Below are 17,965 nucleotides of genomic sequence, written 5' to 3' on the forward strand. Positions count from 1 at the left end.
GAATAGTGAATGGAGGCCGCTTTCCCACTTTTTCCATTCCCCCCCCCCCCCCCCCCCATTTTTTTTCAGGCATGCTGGGTAGACTACTCCGGTTATTTCACTCCACACATCAACCACTGTTTGAGGAGCATGAAGCCTCACGTTGCGGGACAGTTGATATTTCGCCCAAACGCTGTATGCCACGGGCTCTCCAACCCTGTTCCTGCAGCTACCCAGTGTGGTGGTAATACGGTTACCACAACAGCCCTAGTGTTGACCTGATCAATTACGTTGGCCATGTCAGGTTGCTGGTTCATACCTGGCTCAAAGGAACAACGAGGCCTTTTCCGTACAAAAGCATGTCAGAGTACTGACCCAACCCTCTCTTTTCCTCCATCTTCTTTAACTGTCTCTCTCTCTCTTCTACTACACAGGAGCTGGAGTTCCATTCCCTGTCCGAGGCTCTGTCCTTTGTGTCTTTGGTGGATGGCTACTACCGGCTAATAGCAGACGCCCACCACTACCTGTGTAAAGAGACGGCGCCCCCTAAGCTGCTGCAGGCCATTCAGAGCTACTGTCACGGCCCAGTTTCGTAAGTCTAGTGTATGTGCGCACGCACACACTCGCACACGACCCTGACTGAACCCATCTGTCATCTCCATCTCTGTCCTCAGGATGGAGTTTGCTATCAGTAAGCTGCGACGGTCCGGGAATCATAAGGGTCTGTTCATCCTCCGCAGCAGCCCTAAGGACTACAACAAATACTTCCTGACCTTTGTGGTGGGGGTGAGTACAATGCATGATACTGGTGGTGTGTGACCTGATGGATTGAGTGTCCCCAGAGTCCCCTGAACCACTGCTCTAACGTTAAAACTAGAACTATCCATGTTAAGTCCAGAACAGACGTATGGTAGCCTTTCTCCTCGTGTGGACATGACATAACCTTACTGTCAAAAGTGTGTGTCTGTCTCTGTATGTATCGGTCTCTGACCTGTTCCCCCTCTCTTCTCTGAAGCAGAGTGACAGCCTGGTGGAGTATAAGCACTGCCAGATCGTGAAGACAGACCAGGGAGAGTACATCCTCTCTGGGGCCAAGAAGAGCTTCAGCTCTCTAAGGGAGCTGCTCCACTGCTACCAGAAGGAGGCGCTGCGCTCTGACGGACACATCTTCAAGTTCACCAAGTGCTGCCCGCCAAAGGCTAAAGGTGAGAGGTCAGGGGATAAGGGGCAACGAGGGGTCATAACATAAACTGTCCTACTTGATTTAATTGGCCAATGTTGGCAATTTGGGTAAACGTTTTGGGCTGGCTCCCCAGCCACACTTGACTTTCGACCTATATTCTCACAGTAGTTTAATAAACAAGTAATGCACTATCCTTCAAAAGGAGACGTGCTCCAGAGCACTCAGGACCTCAGACTGGGGCGAAGGTTCACCTTCCAACAGGACAACGGCCCTAATACTGAATACTTTCCAAAGTGCGATTTATATGAACAGATTCTAATAAGATTTCATGTTGCTACAATGCTGTCGGTTCCACTTTGAATGCAACAATGGTTCACGCACAGAAGTTATTTTCAAAGAGATGGCTAACAACAGCAAGTGCTGCAATAAAAAACACAGTTCCACTCACCAGATGATGATAAGGAGAAGCTAACAAATTAGCAACAACATCATCTTTGATACCTGCTGCAAACTAGCCGACCACAAAAGCTAGCTAGACTGTGGGAAAAATACTGCTCGCTATTGCGCAGTGACCTGTTTCCATAAGTTTTTGTAAAAACGGTCCCACCCATTAAGTCAAAATGTGATTGGTGACATTTGGTTTTGAATTGGACTTGCATTTTTCTGGTCTTGGCTCGGTCTCGGAACCTCTTGTCCCCCTCCCGGTCTTGACTCATATACAATAACAAAATGTGTGTACCCCACTAGCTGCGTTCTACCCTACATTCACAGGTAACTTAAGGAGTTACGGGAGAGACAAAGACAATCTCTTTATATACCCCTAACTCTACATCTTCATCTCTGTCCCATCTTTCTGCAGACAAGTCTAACCTGTTGGTCTGCAGGGGTAACCAGGGCGCTGAGGTACCTCTCTCCCCCTCCCTCCACAGAGACATTAGCCAGATGGTGTTCCACAAGATACGCAAGGAGGACCTTGTCATTGTAAGATACCTCTCTCAATCACTCTTTTTCTACCCATCTGTATTCCCCCTCACTCATTACTAAAATGAATAGCTCTGGTCAATTAGGTTGAGAGCAGAGGCCACTGGGTTCTGTACCCACACACACACACACACACATACAAAAAATACTTCTGAAGAGGTGATTGCGGGTAGTAACAGACCTGCCACTTAAGCACCAGGGAATTGATTGTGTTCCCTTTGTGTTACAGAAAGATAGTCTGGGTCAGGGAACGTTTACTAAGATCTTCTGTGGCGTGAGGAAGGAGCTTGGGGACTATGGAGAGATTCACCAGATGGACGTCATCATCAAGATCCTGGACAAGGCCCATCGCAACTACTCCGAGGTTAGTTAAGAAAATGACTCTCACATCAGTAAGAGATTAATTCTAATTTAGTCTTTGATTGAAATCAATGCATGAAAAAGTGGAAATTCGATTTAAATCCAAGTTAGGATATGACCCTAAGAGAGCTGTAGTGTTCAGGAGCTAGTCTTGATTTGACTTGAGTACAAGTCTGCATCCGTTCTTGAAAGCAGTGGTGTAAAGTACTAAAGTAAAAATACTTTAAAATACAGTTGCAGTTGAAGTCGGAAGTTTACAATCACTTAGGTTGGAGTCATTAAAACTCATTTTTCAACAACTCCACAAATTTCTTGTTAAACTATAGTTTTGGCAAGTCGGTTAGGACATCTACGTTGTGCATGACACACGTCATTTTTCCAACAATTGTTTACAGACAGATTATTTCACTTATAATTCACTGTATCACAATTCCAGTGGCCCAGAAGTTTACATACACTAAGTTGACTGTGCCTTTAAACAGCTTGGAAAATTCCAGAAAATTATGTCATGGCTTTAGAAGCTTCTGATAGGCTAATTGACATCATTTGAGTCAATTGGAGGTGTACCTGTGGATGTATTTCAAGGCCTACCTTCAAACTCAGTGCCTCTTTGCTTGATATCATGGGAAAATCAAAAGAACTCAGCCCCAGAAAAAAGATTGTGGCCCTCCACAAGTCTGGTTCATCCTTGGGAGCAATTTCCAAATTGATGAAGGTTCCACGTTCATCTGTATAAAACAATAGTACGCAAGTATAAACACCACGGGACCACGCAGCTGTCATACCGCTCAGGAAGGAGACGCGTTCTGTCTCCTGGAGATGAACGTACTTTGGTGCGACAAGTGCAAATCAATCCTTGAACAACAGCAAAGGACCTTGTGAAGATGCTGGAGGAAACAGCTACAAAAGTATCTATATCCACAGTAAAATGAGTCCTATATCGACATAACCTGAAAGGCCGCTCAGCAAGGAAGAAGCCACTGCTCCAAAACCGCCATAAAAAAAGCCAGACTACGGTTTGCAACTGCACATGGGGACAAAGATCGTACTTTTTGGAGAAATGTCCTCTGGTCTGATGAAACAAAAATAGAACTGTTTGGCCATAATGACCATCGTTTTGTTTGGAGGAAAAAGGGGGAAGCTTGCAAGCCGAAGAACACCATCCCAACCGTGAAGCACGGGGGTGGCAGCATCATGTTGTGGGGGTGCTTTTCTGCAGGAGGGACTGGTGCACTTCACAAAATAGATGGCATCATGAGGAAGAAAATTATGTGGATATATTGTAGCAACATCTCAAGACATCAGTCAGGAAGTTAAAGCTTGGTCGCAAATGGGTCTTCCAAATGGACAATGACCCCAAGCATACTTCCAAAGTTGTGGCAAAATGGCTTAAGGACAACAGTCAAGGTATTGGAGTGGCCATCACAAAGCCCTGACCTCAATCCCATAGAGAATGTGTGGGCAGAACTGAAAAACTGTATGCGAGCAGAGGCCTACAAACCTGACTCAGTTACATCAGCTCTGTCAGGAGGAATGGGCCAAAATTCACCCAACTTATTGTGGGAAGCTTGTGGACGTTTGACCCAAGTTAAATAATTTAAAGGAAATTCTATCAAATACTAATTGAGTGTATGTAAACTTCTGACCCACTGGGAATGTGATGAAAGAAGTAAAAGCTCAAATAAATCGTTCTCTCTACTATTATTCTGACATTTCACATTCTTAAAATAAAGTGGTGATCCTAACTGACCTAAGACAGGGAATCTTTACTAGGATTAAATGTCAGGAATTGTGAAAAACTGATTTTAAATGTATTTGGCTAAGGTGTATGTGAACTTCCGACTTCAACTGTAAGTAGTTTTTTTGGTATCTGTACCTTACTATTTATATTTTTGCCTACTTTTACTTCATTACATTCCTAAAGAAAATAAAGGACTTTTTACTCAATACATTTTCCCTGACACGCAAAAGTACTCGTTACACTTGCACAGGAAAATTGTCCAATTCACACACTTATCAAGAGAACATCACTGGTCATCCCTACTGCCTCTGATCTGGTGGACTCACTAACACACACATGCTTCATTTTGCAAATTATGTCTGAGTGTGGCCCTGGCTAAAGAAAAAAATAAAATTGTGCAGACTGGTTTGCTTAATATTAGTCATTTGAAATTATTTTAACTTTTATTTTAGCAATTCCATTTACTTTTGATACTTATGTATATTTAAAACCAAATACTTTTAGACTTTTACTCAAGTAGTATTTTACTGGGCGACTTTTACTTGAGTCTTTTTCTATTAAGGTATCTTTACTTTTACTCAAGTATGACAATTGGGTAGTTTTTCCACCACTGTTGAAATGGACAGGAAAATGTTGTTTTGCCAATGGTATTTGTTCATTTGCTATGTTTGCATTTTCAAATGTGTCTGTCACCAGTCGTTCTTTGAAGCCGCCAGTATGATGAGCCAGCTGTCCCATAAGCACATGCTCCTCAACTATGGCGTGTGTGTCTGCGGGGAGGAAAGTAAGTGACATCCCACAATTCAGTTATATTGTTCCTCCCGCCTTTTCCTCTGATAGCCTACCTCTCCCTCCCAACCATAGCCCCTGAACTCTCCCTACCTCCCTGCCCTCTCTACAACAATGTTGACCTTTGTCTGTCTCTGCAGTCAGTGTCGTCGGTCTGAGGATCAGTCTGTTATGATGGGATAAGGGTGTTTTTCTAATGGAGTCCTGCTGAGGCAGGATTAAACATAACAGGGTCATGTTCATTAGGGCACCTGACAGGTGCAGGTAGTCCCTCCCTTTTTGTCAGTTTTCTTCCATTTGGTGCCTAATGAACATGACCCTGGCCACATTGCCCGTGTTCTCTGTGGGTTAGCATCAGGGCCAGCATTGGTCACCACACTGTCTGGACTAAAAGGCTTACAGTAGCTGTGACCTGTGACTACTGAACGGACTGATGCCCTGGGTTAATCCTATGATGTAATGACTGGAGCAGCCAGCTAGTGCATCAAGTGCAGGCTCAGCATATAAAGCAGGCCTTGCTCTATATACTGAGTGTACAAATCATTAGGAACACCTACCTTATGTTATTTTTAGTATTACATTGTTATTGATTACTGCATTGTTGGGTTTAGTGCTTGAAAGAAAGGCAGTTCACTGTACTTTGGGCATGTGACATTCATACTTAAAATCTAAGGATAGAAAGGATGGCCTTTTCCACATTCTGTGGCATAAGAAACTCTTCCACATATACAAGGTGTACAATAAGTGTCTGTAGGGCACTATAAACTGAGTGTACAGTCGTGGCCAAAAGTTTTGAGAATGACACAAATATTAATTTTCACAAAGTCTGCTGCCTCAGTTTGTATGATGGCAATTTGCATATACTCCAGAATGTTATGAAGAGTGATCAGATGAATTGCAATTAATTGCCAAGTCCCTCTTAGCCATGCAATTGAACTGAATCCCCCAAAAACATTTCCACTGCGTTTCAGCCCTGCCACAAAAGGACCAGCTGACATCATCATGTCAGTGATTCTCTCGTTAACACAGGTGTGAGTGTTGACGAGAACAAGGCTGGAGATCACTCTGTCATGCTGATTGAGTTCGAATAACAGACTGGAAGCTTCAAAAGGAGGGTGGTGCTTGGAATCATTGTTCTTCCTCTGTAAACCATGGTTACCTGCAAGGAAACACGTGCCGTCATCATTGCTTTGCAAAAAAAGGGCTTCACAGGCAAGGATATTGCTGCCAGTAAGATTGCACCTAAATCAACCATTTATGGGATCATCAAGATCTTCAAGGAAAGCGGTTCAATTGTTGTGAAGAAGGCTTCAGGGCGCCCAAGAAAGTCCAGCAAGCGCCAGGACCGTCTCCTAAAGTTGATTCAGCTGCGGGATCGAGGCACCACCAGTACAGAGCTTGCTCAGAAATGGCAGCAGGCAGATGTGAGTGCATCTGCACGCACAGTGAGGCGAAGACTTTTGGAGGATGCCCTGGTGTCAAGAAGGGCAGCAAAGAAGCCACTTCTCTCCAGGAAAAACATCAGGGACAGACTGATATTCTGCAAAAGGTACAGGGATTGGACTGCTGAGGACTGGGGTAAAGTCATTTTCTCTGATGAATCACTTTCCGATTGTTTGGGGCATCCGGGAAAAAAGCTTGTCCGGAGAAGACAAGGTGAGCGCTACCATCAGTCCTGTGTCATGCCAACAGTAAAGCATCCTGAGACCATTCATGTGTGGGGTTGCTTCTCAGCCAAGGGAGTGGGCTCACTCAAAATTTTGCCTAAGAACACAGCCATGAATAAAGAATGATACCAACACATCCTCCGAGAGCAACTTCTCCCAACCATCCAGGAATAGTTTGGTGACGAACAATGCCTTTTCCAGCATGATGGAGCACCTTGCCATAAGGCAAAAGTGATAACTAAGTGGGTCGAGGAACAAAACAGGAAACTCCCCAGACCTTAATCCCATTGAGAACTTGTGGTCAATCCTCAAGAGGCCGGTGGACAAACAAAAACCCACAAATTCTGACGAACTCCAAGTATTGATTATGCAAGAATGGGCTGCCATCAGTCAGGATGTGGCCCAGAAGTTAATTGACAGCATGCCAGGGCGGATAGCAGAGGTCTTGAAAACGAAGGGTCAACACTGCAAATATTGACTCTGCATCAACTTCACGTAATTGTCAATAAAAGCCTTTGACACTTATGAAATACTTGTAATTATACTTCAGTATTCCATAGTAACATCTGACAAAAATATCTAAAGACACTGAGGCAGCAAACTTTGTGAAAATTAATATTTGTGTCATTCTCAAAACTTTCGGTCACGACTGTACAAAACATTAAGAACACCTGCTCTTTCCATGACATCGACCGACCAGGTGAAATCTATATCCGTTATTGATGTCACTTGTTAACGCCACTTCAATTAGTATAGATGAAGGGGAGGAGACAGGTTAAAGAAGGCGTTTTAAGCCTTGAGACATTTGAGACGTGGATTGTGTGTGTGTGCAATTCAGAGGGTGAATGGGCAAGACAAAAGATTAAAGTGCCTTTGAATGGTGTATGGTAGTAGGTACCAGGCGCACCGGTTTGAGTCAAGAAGTTTAACGCTGCTAGGTTTTTCACGATTAACAGTTTCCCGTGTGTGTTAATGGTCCACCATCCAAAGGACATCCAACCAACTTGACACAACTGTGGGAAGCATTGGAGTCAACATGGCCCCAGCATCCCTGTGGGTAGATAGAGATGGAGATGGGATGTTTTCACCCAACAGTCCTTATTAACCATAGAAGCTTGGAAATGGCTTGCCCTCATCGTGGCAATATGGAGCTCTATGGCAGTTTGAAGTCCCCTTTTTGTACAATTTGGCACGTATCACTGTATTGTGCTGCGGTAGTACAGCTGTGATTGTTGAATTATAATCCTTTGCTTTTCAGACATGATGGTGCAGGAGTATGTGAAGTTTGGGTCCCTAGATACATACCTGAAGAAGAATAAGAGCTCTGTGAACATCACCTGGAAGCTAGAGGTGGCCAAGCAGCTAGCCTGGGCTATGCATTACCTGGTAAGACCAATCAATCAGTAACACAGTAACACATTTAAAAAGTTTCATTGCCACATACACCACATAGGTGCAAACAATGACCTAGTAAGACCCTAATCATCATCTGCTAGAAGAACCTCCAGGGTTCACACAAGAAATATGTATGCAATCACTGTAAATCGCTTCGGCTCAAAGTGTCTGCTATGTCACCTGGGTGGTCTAGCAGTCTGTGCCGCTGCTTACAACACATATACCAGCGTTGACATGGGTTCGAATCTGACCGACAGTCCACTGTGAAGCTTGATGATTAGTTGACTATTTCAATCAGCTGTGTAGTGCTAGGGCAAAAATCTAAACGTGCACCCCTTGAGGTCCCGAGGACCGAGTTTAGGAAACCCTGGTCTACTGTATGTGATGCACACTCCTACCTTTCCCACTTTCTCTCTCCTCTCTGTCCAATATAACATATACAACTGTGTCTGCTAAGTGGTGTGTGTGTGTGTGTGTGTGTGTGTATATAGCACCGTAATGGTATTACTTTTTTATTTGCAATCTGCCACAAATCTGTCTGTCATATTCTGTGTGTAACAGGAGGATAAGAACCTGATCCATGGAAACGTGTGTGCCAAGAACGTCCTGTTGATCCGAGAGGAGGACAAGAAGACTGGGAACCCTCCCTTCATCAAACTGAGTGACCCTGGAATCAGCATCACTGTCCTGCCCAAAGATGGTGAGCACCAGCTCTTGTATCAGTTATTACAAAGAGATACTAAGAAATTATACTTTACTGAACTTTTACATGGTCTTTACAGGGCATTTACAGGGCCTTTAGAACCAAACAGGTCTTCCTCAGGCAGTGTTGATGCAACGTATTCACCACGTATACAATATTTCAAAGGAAACAAATACTGCATTGTCAGAGGACACTCCTCTCTTCGCCACCCCTCCTCTCTCCTCCACCAAGAGGAGATACTAGGAAATAAATCAAAAAGTGTTAACCATGCAGAAAGCATGCGAAGGTAGAAACTCCAGACATTTTTCGACACGCTTTTCTTTAAGTAATGTCGGCTATTTTTTGTGGCTATTGCACAGTGGCAATGATAAAAACGAAAGAAAAAAAATATCCTTGAACATATACAGTCCTTCTCTCTCCGATGCATTCTCGACCCACCCCTCGCTCCCTCTCAACCCTCACCTGAAGAACGGTAGGGTGAAGCTGACTACTTTACAGTCCATGGTCACAGGGAAACTCATCCTCCTCCTTCTTCTTTATAACCTCTAGTCTTGGTGGAGCGTATCCCCTGGGTGCCTCCAGAGTGTATAGAGGTGCCTAGACACCTGACTCTGGCCACGGATAAGTGGGCCTTCGGCACAACCCTGTGGGAGATCTGCAGTGGAGGAGACAAACCACTCAGCACACTGGACTGCTCCAAGGTAAAGACCGGGGAAGGTGTTGTTGTTGGGCAATTCATATTAATTACAGCAATAACAGTTCATTTAGTTTGAAAGCCATGTCCGAGCCAGAATGGCCCATAGGGCAGGAGCCGATCTCCTGTTTCTGAAGCATTGTTTGTATAGCACACTGTAAATTACACCAAAATATCAAGGTAGTTCACAAGCAGGAAATCAAATAAAAGGCAGGAAAATGAAAAGTTTATGAGCTGTGTAGGGTTTTGTTCCTCTGTTGTGTTATGTTTTGAGGGCCATAGTTTCTGGTCTTCTGAAAATGTGTATAATGAATACATCTATTGAAACCAACATGTTTTGGCATATATGTCTTCAAGGTATTTTCCTTGCTAGAAATACCTGTTCCATGAGGACAAGGAGAAGGGACATAGTGGATACTATTTCATGCCAACATTGTGTACTCGCTCTGCTCTTTATTATCTCCCTCTGTAGAAACGGCTGTTCTATGAGGACCGCCACCAGCTACCTGCTCCGAAGTGGACAGAGCTGGCCAATCTCATCAACAGCTGTATGGACTATGAACCCTCCAACAGACCTTCCTTCAGAGCTGTCATCAGAGACCTCAACAGCCTCTTCACTCCTGGTCAGTAGCCCTCTTGTCTTTCTACTGCTCTGCCCACAGACAAAGATGTAATTCTAGTCATTTTACTAAAACCTGATGATGTTCCAATGGCTCAGTGTGTTGAACCATGGCGCTGGCAACATTAGGGTTGTGGGTTCGATTCTCGCGTGGACTACTTATACCGAATATTGGCTATGGGTCATTTTGGATAGCATATTATTATTGTTGTTTAGTTGATTTACAGAAGGTCTCGGTATTGATTGTGTTCTGTCTCCTGTCCCAGACTATGAGTTGCTGGTGGAGAGTGACATGGTGCCCAACAGGACCAGAGGGTTTGGGTTCCCAGGGTCTTTTGAGAACCAGGAGCCCGCTCTGTTTGAAGAGAGACATCTCATCTTCCTCAAGCAGCTGGGGAAGGTTAGACGCTTGCAACTACACACACACTCTTTCTCTCTTCATTATGCTAGTTATGCTAGCAATGCTAGTTATGCTAGTTATGCTTCATTATGCTAGCAACCACCGTCTGTGGTTGTAGATTTTCCCCCCTCTTTTGCGCCGTTACGTTTCATTTTTATCTCCGTTTTCGCTCGATGAATTGATCAATCACTCACTAATCTCTTCGAGACAGACCACGTCAATATAAATGATACCGTAGATCATGATACTACAGGATGCGTGAGATAACTAACAGAATTATTTTGGGTTCTTTGGACAAATCACGATTTTGCAGGTGTTAGCAACTTTAGAATTTCGGATGGGGAGAGGACATTTGGCCCATAGACTTGCCCGTAACTTGCAAAGAGAGAGGGTAGAGATTCTTCCTTCTGGTTCCCGATCCTTCTCTTAACCAATATGGACCCAGAACATCTGACCGATTACATCGATCATCTGACCAATTACACAAGACTTAACCCTTGTGTTGTCTAAGAGTCAAAAATGATCCGCCACTATGTTTAATAGCAGAGAAAACCCCCTAAATTAAATTTTTTCAACTTGAAATTTGTTGACTTTTCCTAGACTGACCCCAACATTAGAAAAAGTGAAACATCGTCTTTGTTCATATTTCCATGAAAGCTGTACACCACCAGGGAACAAATATTGTCTTAGGGTCATTTTTGACCCGGCAGTTATAAAATCATTTACACACCACAAAAACCACAGACACACACACACACACACACACACAATGAGAAATTGAGATTGTGTGCTACTGATTGAACTCAGACGAAACTAAAACTTTCTTGTTCATGTGCAGCACCTCCCCTCCACGACCCCTCCACGACCCCACACATGACTCAAGTTCACAGACAAAATAAAAACTATTTCAGACAAAATAAACATTTCTTGAAAGCATTGTTTACTAATGGGGAATGCAGTTAGAGACTATAAAGGTGCTGCAGATGACAGTCCCCCCCAGTTCTCTCTATGCTGAAGCCATGAGTGCACGTTTCAGTGCCCAACAGGTCGTAGATCAGATTTTTTCAGATGTCCAGGAGGAACAAGAGAACAGTGATTTAGAAGAGGAGGAGGTATCTGAAGAAGAATATGGGGAAGAATACAACCCAGATAACGATGCATCATCTTCAGATGAAGAAGAAATCCCCCAAGCTGAAAGATAATTTTTTTGTCAAAGAACAGCTAAATAACATGGTCCTTGTCACCATATGACAACCAGGGCAGGATGGCAGCACAAAATGTCATAAGGATGACCCCATGGCCCACAAGACATGCAGTTGCCCATGCCCAGGACATCGCCTCAACAATCTACATGTTCATCACACCAGCCATTGAAAAAATCTTCCTGGAGATGACAAATTTGGAGGGTTTCTGTAAATATCAAGACATCTGGAAAAGGATGAGTTTGACCTACGTGCCTACATAGGGCTGATAATCTTAGCGGGTGTGTATAGGTCCCGAGGCGAGGCTTCATGTAGTCTCTGGAATGCAGAGAGTGGAAGGGCGATTTTCCGTGCCGCGATGCCACTGAAAGTCTCACACTTTCTCAAGAAGGCTATGATTTGATAACCGTGAGTCAAGACCTGCAAGACATGTGAGAGACAAACTGGCGGCCATAAGAGAGGTCTGGGAGAAGTGGGTGGAGTGTCTGCCAAGTGTCTACAACCCTGGGCCTGAAGTAACAGTGAATAAGCAACTGGTTCCATTCAGAGGTACATTTTTATTTCTCTAATGTAAGTGATTTTCACTGTTAATTCTATTATGTATTGCTGTAATATCATTGATTTATGTGATTGTTTTCTGTGACACTGATACTAATTTCTGGCAGTATATGCCCAGCAAGCCAGCAAAGTATGGCATCAAGATATGGGTGGCCTGTGACGCACAATCCAGCTACGCTTGGAAGATGCAAGTCTACACAGGGAAGCAGACCAGTGGAGGCCCAGAGAAGAACCAGGGGATGCAGGTTGTGCTTGATGTGACAGATGGACTGAGGGGGCACAGTGTCACGTGTGACAATTTCTTCACCTCTTATGAACTCAGCCAGCAGCTCCTGAAGAGGAAGATCACCATGGTTGGCACAGTTAGAAATAACAAGCCTGAGCTCCCTCCTGCACTCCTCGTAACAAGGGGGGGAGAGGCCTTCTCATCAAAGTTTGCATTCACCCCCACCACCACTCTAGTTTCTTACCTCCCAAAGAGGAACAAGAATGTGGTCCTCCTGAGCACACTGCACAAAATGGCTGAGATCAGTGATCGTGAGGACAGGAAGCCAGCCATCATCCTGGACTACAACCACAACAAAGGAGGCATGGACAACCTGGACAAGATGATTGGAACTTACAGCTGCAGGAGGATGACTTCCCGCTGGCCCCTGGTCATCTTCCATAACATCATTGATGTGTCCTCATACAATGGCTTCGTGATATGGAACAAGATCAACCCTACCTGGATGCCTGATAAGCGGAACAAGAGGAGGGTGTTCCTGGAGCAGCTGGGAAAGGCACTTGTAACCCCCACACATTCAAAGAAGGGAGTGCCTCCCTCGCACAGCAGCGCTTGTGAAAGCTGTTCAGGAGGATGAATCTTGTCCTGATCCACCTGAGGCTGCAGCTGGGGCAGGCAAGAGGAGGAGATGCCAATTCTGCCCCCCCAGAGAAGGACTAAAACAAATAATATGTGCTGCACATGTGAGAAATACATCTGAAAAGTCCATGCACACACACTTGCATACTGTCCTACATGTGCTAATTAGAGTTGATTGATTTATGTTCTTCACATTTTTGTTTTGTATCTATTATCTTATTTTCTTATTGTTGTTGTTTATGAACCTTGTGGGTGGGGGCAATGGTTCAAAAAATGGGAGAAGACTAGTATTTTGTAGTTGAATTCCTCATTGTACAGTATATAAGAATATATCACTATGTTGCCAAAAAAATACTGTTATTGTTTCCCTTCAGTAAAATGCATTCAAAACTACTTTCTGCACATTTCTGCTACTTTCTTTGGCTATGCAAGTGCTATCTCTTGCTAAAAAATGTATGTTTACACCTATACAGTACCTTTAGCAATAATAACAATGAACCTCTACTTTAGTAAAGAAAACAATTACGACAGGTTAGTTGTAATAAAAACGAGTGGTGTCCTCTGATTAAATGCAGTCTTTCTGCATTGTGAAGAGGGAAAACCCAGATATTCACAAAGTTTGATGAATGACACGTTTTTTTTCTTCATGCAAAATAGATTTTGGGGTTTAAAATTCAATTAAGCGGCTTTCTTTTCGGGGTCTAGTGAAGGCGGGTAATTTTTGACCTTTTGGACAAGTGGAGTATACAGAATGCTAAGACTACACAAGGGTTAAGTTCTGGGTTAACCGAGATGAATAACTCCCACTGTCTCTCTCTCTCAGGGTAACTTTGGCAGTGTGGAGATGTGTAGGTACGACCCTCTGCTCGACAACACAGGGGAGGTGGTGGCAGTCAAGAAGCTGCAGCACAGCACAGCCGAACACCTCCGAGACTTTGAACGGGAGATCGAGATCCTCAAGTCCCTCCAGCATGACAACATCGTCAAGTACAAGGGAGTGTGCTACAGCGCTGGTGAGATCCGTATGTTCTTCTGCTGTTGAGCAAAAGTGTGACGACCGCAATCTTCTCGCGGTCATTGTTCCTTGAATATGCAACTGTTTGAGATGAATCATGCTACTATGTCCCAGCTTTGTACAGTACATGACCGTCGTAACAAGAACTTTCAATCACTGGAAATTAGCGCAAGCTAAAGTGTTGTAGTGCTATGCATCTGACTGCTGCGCTGTTTATTCAATTCTAACCATGTCCTAGGTCGGAGGAACCTGCATCTGATCATGGAGTACCTCCCCCACGGCAGTCTGAGAGACTACCTCGTCAAGAACAAGGATCGCTTCGACTACAAGAAGCTCCTGCTCTACGCCTCACAGATCTGCAAGGTACAGGACTGTCACAGTACATTGTAATACTGTGCAAATGCTTGAGGAAGACGATTGACCTTTTTTCAAGTCCTGCCCTCCCTGTTTACTGTTGCGATGTCCGACAAACTTTTGCAACGGAGAGCAATTTCCCATTAAAACCAATGGAGAAGAACCTACAAAAATGTTGTTAAACTTTTACTACTTGATTCAATTGAATGCAGGCAGCCCCTTGCTCCTCGGGAGACTGGTGTTTGTTACTGTGGACTGTCATTTGAATGACTTCACAGGAACTCACTGAACTCTACCTGTGTGCCCCTGCAGGGCATGGACTACCTGGCGACCAAGCGCTACATCCACAGAGACCTGGCCACCCGTAACATCCTGGTAGAGAGTGAGCTGAGGGTGAAGATAGGAGACTTTGGGCTCACCAAGGTCCTGCCTCAGGACAAGGACTACTACACCGTCAGAGAGCCGGGAGAGAGCCCCATCTTCTGGTGAGAAATAATACCGCAACTTCTTTAACAGGCAGTGGGAGAATTGTGGTTACTACAGTAATCGATTGTTACTTTTATTAATGAAGTCGGTCACAAATGAGCTCACTAATTGGCAAGCACCAAAATAACAATCCTACAATTTGAAAAAATATTGACTTTTTATTAATGTTGCATAAACTATTTTAACTAATGATTGACTGTATATTCATACTTAGATACCCTTTATAACCCCTTTTAAAGGGTCTCTTTTTTTAGCTTTTTAGATCACTGCTGTGTGTATGTTTTATATATATTTGTACGCTCGTTTGTGTGTATGTCTAATTTACATTTGTAAGCTCGTTTTGCTTCGTTGTGTGGAAGGTATGCCCCCGAGTCGCTGACTGAGAGCAAGTTTTCAGTGGGCTCTGACGTGTGGAGCTTTGGAGTGGTCCTATACGAGCTGTTCACCCAGAGCGACAAGAACTGCAGTCCTCCAGCCGTACGTCTCTGCACTATTATTTTTCCTCTTCCACCTCTTCGTCTCTATCACTTTTCTAACTCGACTGTCTCCCTCAACCTTTCTCTCTTTGATACTGCCTACTTGTTCAAAAAGGTGGAAAGAGCTCGATGAAGACTTGTCGTAGTCATAATTATGGCCGTTGAAGACTATTTCTTGTACCATGTGTCCTCATAGAAATGATCAAACTGCATTTGATGCTGTAACTAACCAAGCTCTTACCCCCCCCCCCCCCCCCCCCCCTCCTCCAGGTGTTCATGGATAAGATGGGCCGTGACAAGCAGGGCCAGATGATAGTGTACCACCTCATTGACCTCCTGAAGAGAGGATACAGACTCCCTGCTCCCCAGGCCTGTCCTGAGGAGGTGAGGCTGACCGTCTGTTTTTGTCTGTTTGTCTCCGTCTGTCTCTGTATATTGTGTATATCTGATTGCCAGCTAAACTCGAGCCTCTCTCAAAATCGTAAGGCAGCCTAAACAGAGAGCTCAGTACATGTTTGACATATTTTATGTTTTTAGGTGGTTTTTTTAATAGTTTTTTATTTTTTATAATCTTTTTAGTTTTGTTGATAAGTAATTGAGTTGTTGATTGGATATATCTGGTTGCTTTCACCCACGGAGTTGCAGGACTGATGGCAGGATGACTTGTCAGGTTTAGCTAGCTGGCTAATATTAGCATTTTAAAAGACGCATTTCAACACCGGCTGCTTCTTGATCAATGGTGACCTGACTGCAGAATGGAAACGGCAGCGAGCTCGTACTGATGTGTGGTGGGCGTTTCTTGTGCTGTAGCAGCAGCAGAGGCATCACCCAAGTGGGCGCTACACGTGAGTTGTGGTGGAATACCAAGTCCAGGCTACAGAGAGGCTGAGCTGTGGACGACATCAGGGCCAGCAAGCCAATTGCGTCATTATATTTCTACGGCATCAACTGACACCACCATCATCTAACTCAGTTTAGGAGCCAGAGATCGCTGATCTGCTGAGGGAGTCCTGCTCTGTGTCTATGACAATGTCATCCTGTCCTTTGTTTTGTTATGTTATACTGTATGTGTTGTTAAGTTCATGTGACACTGAAACTGACACAGGAAATGGAGCAGAGACCTTCAACCATGCCCCTGGTAATACTGTTGAGCGTTCGAATGAGGAAAACATTCAACAACAGCCACATGTGTTAAGAGAACATGGTTGTTCCAATCTGAAAACTGGACAAACTGTTAACTACAAGAACAGAGAAAGTGGTACTCCACATACAGCAACCGTCATTGGACGAGCAGGGAAAGCAAAAGGAAAACAACAGAACTGGTACAACTTGCAGTACTCTGAACCAGCTACACTTTCTGGTACAACAGGGTCAGCTGACCTGCCACTTGTAGATAATATCAGAATTGAACCAATGGAAAATCGAGAAAAACAGAATGACATTCAAAATGATGATGTACTTGAAACAAAGGACGTGTCATCTGACTCAGCTAAGCTAGATGAGCTCAGTAATTGGAGGAAAAATGGAGTGTTTGAGGAAGTCAAAGACATTGGCCAAAAATGCGTCTCAACAAGGTGGGTGTGTACCCTTAAAGAATCCTTAACTGGAATAGTGCCCAAAGCACGTCTAGTGGCTAGAGGTTTTGAGGAGCTGGCTGCTAAAGAACTCCCAAAAGACTCACCGACATGCGCCTCAGAGTCACTCAGATTGCTGATGTCAGTGATCTGCCAGAAAAAATGGAAACTTAATTCCATAGACATCAAATCTGGATTTTTGCAGGGAACAGAGCTGTCAAGGGACATTCACATCCGACCTCCGTCCGAAGCTAAAAGCGAAGGAACACTGTGGAAACTAAAAAAGTGTGTGTATGGACTGGCAGATGCATCACTCTACTGGTACAACAAAGTCAAGGCAACAATGCTGAATACAGGTGGAAAAATGTCACAAGTGGATCCTGCAGTCTTCTATTGGCTTGATCAAGACTGCAATGTGACTGGAGAACTTGCCTGTCATGTTGATGACTTTATCTGGGGTGGCTCACAGACCTTTGCTTCAACTGTGATTCCATACCTCAAAGCTGTTTTCTAGGTTGGCCGTGAGGAGCATGATCATTTTTGTTATGTTGGCATAGAGTTTATTACAGTTGATGGAAAAATACTGATGCTTCGCTAGGGAACCTTACAGATGGAGGCACACAAGGTGGACATCTAATCGTGTTAATGGGTGAAGGAGGAAGATTCTCACCTATCTGTTGGCAGTCAAAAGGATCAGAAGGGTTGTCCGAAGCGGACTTGCTGGAGAAACACTTGCTCTTGCGGATGGAATTGACAATGCGATCTTTCTTGCAACTCTGTTCTCAGAGCTTACCACTGGTGAGACAAAACGGCACATTCTACCTGTAGTTTGTGTCACTGACAACTACTCATTAGTTGATGCTGTGAAGTCAACCAAGTCTGTCACAGAGAAAAGACTTCGAGATTAGCAGCATCAAGGAACTT

The 17,965-nt window shown here is 44.1% G+C and overlaps 1 protein-coding gene across 2 annotated transcripts in view; it reads left to right on the forward strand.

Annotated features, from left to right (window-relative positions):
• LOC120025864 (tyrosine-protein kinase JAK2-like) overlaps nucleotides 1-17,965 on the forward strand; it is a 96,216-nt gene that overhangs the window by 76,454 nt on the left and 1,797 nt on the right. The window contains exons 8-23 of one of the 2 annotated variants that reach the window (XM_038970567.1): nucleotides 414-571; nucleotides 654-765; nucleotides 995-1,184; nucleotides 2,022-2,143; nucleotides 2,373-2,507; nucleotides 4,941-5,028; nucleotides 7,959-8,086; nucleotides 8,657-8,795; nucleotides 9,348-9,499; nucleotides 9,965-10,115; nucleotides 10,378-10,511; nucleotides 13,960-14,149; nucleotides 14,390-14,514; nucleotides 14,818-14,990; nucleotides 15,351-15,468; nucleotides 15,738-15,851. In XM_038970567.1, the coding sequence (XP_038826495.1) occupies nucleotides 414-571; nucleotides 654-765; nucleotides 995-1,184; nucleotides 2,022-2,143; nucleotides 2,373-2,507; nucleotides 4,941-5,028; nucleotides 7,959-8,086; nucleotides 8,657-8,795; nucleotides 9,348-9,499; nucleotides 9,965-10,115; nucleotides 10,378-10,511; nucleotides 13,960-14,149; nucleotides 14,390-14,514; nucleotides 14,818-14,990; nucleotides 15,351-15,468; nucleotides 15,738-15,851 (2,229 nt within the window). The remainder of the gene's footprint in view (nucleotides 1-413; nucleotides 572-653; nucleotides 766-994; nucleotides 1,185-2,021; nucleotides 2,144-2,372; nucleotides 2,508-4,940; nucleotides 5,029-7,958; nucleotides 8,087-8,656; nucleotides 8,796-9,347; nucleotides 9,500-9,964; nucleotides 10,116-10,377; nucleotides 10,512-13,959; nucleotides 14,150-14,389; nucleotides 14,515-14,817; nucleotides 14,991-15,350; nucleotides 15,469-15,737; nucleotides 15,852-17,965) is intronic. The other variant, XM_038970568.1, reaches the window with a different exon arrangement.

Source organism: Salvelinus namaycush, chromosome 31 (genome assembly GCF_016432855.1).
Source record: "Salvelinus namaycush isolate Seneca chromosome 31, SaNama_1.0, whole genome shotgun sequence".
NCBI lineage: Eukaryota > Metazoa > Chordata > Actinopteri > Salmoniformes > Salmonidae > Salvelinus > Salvelinus namaycush.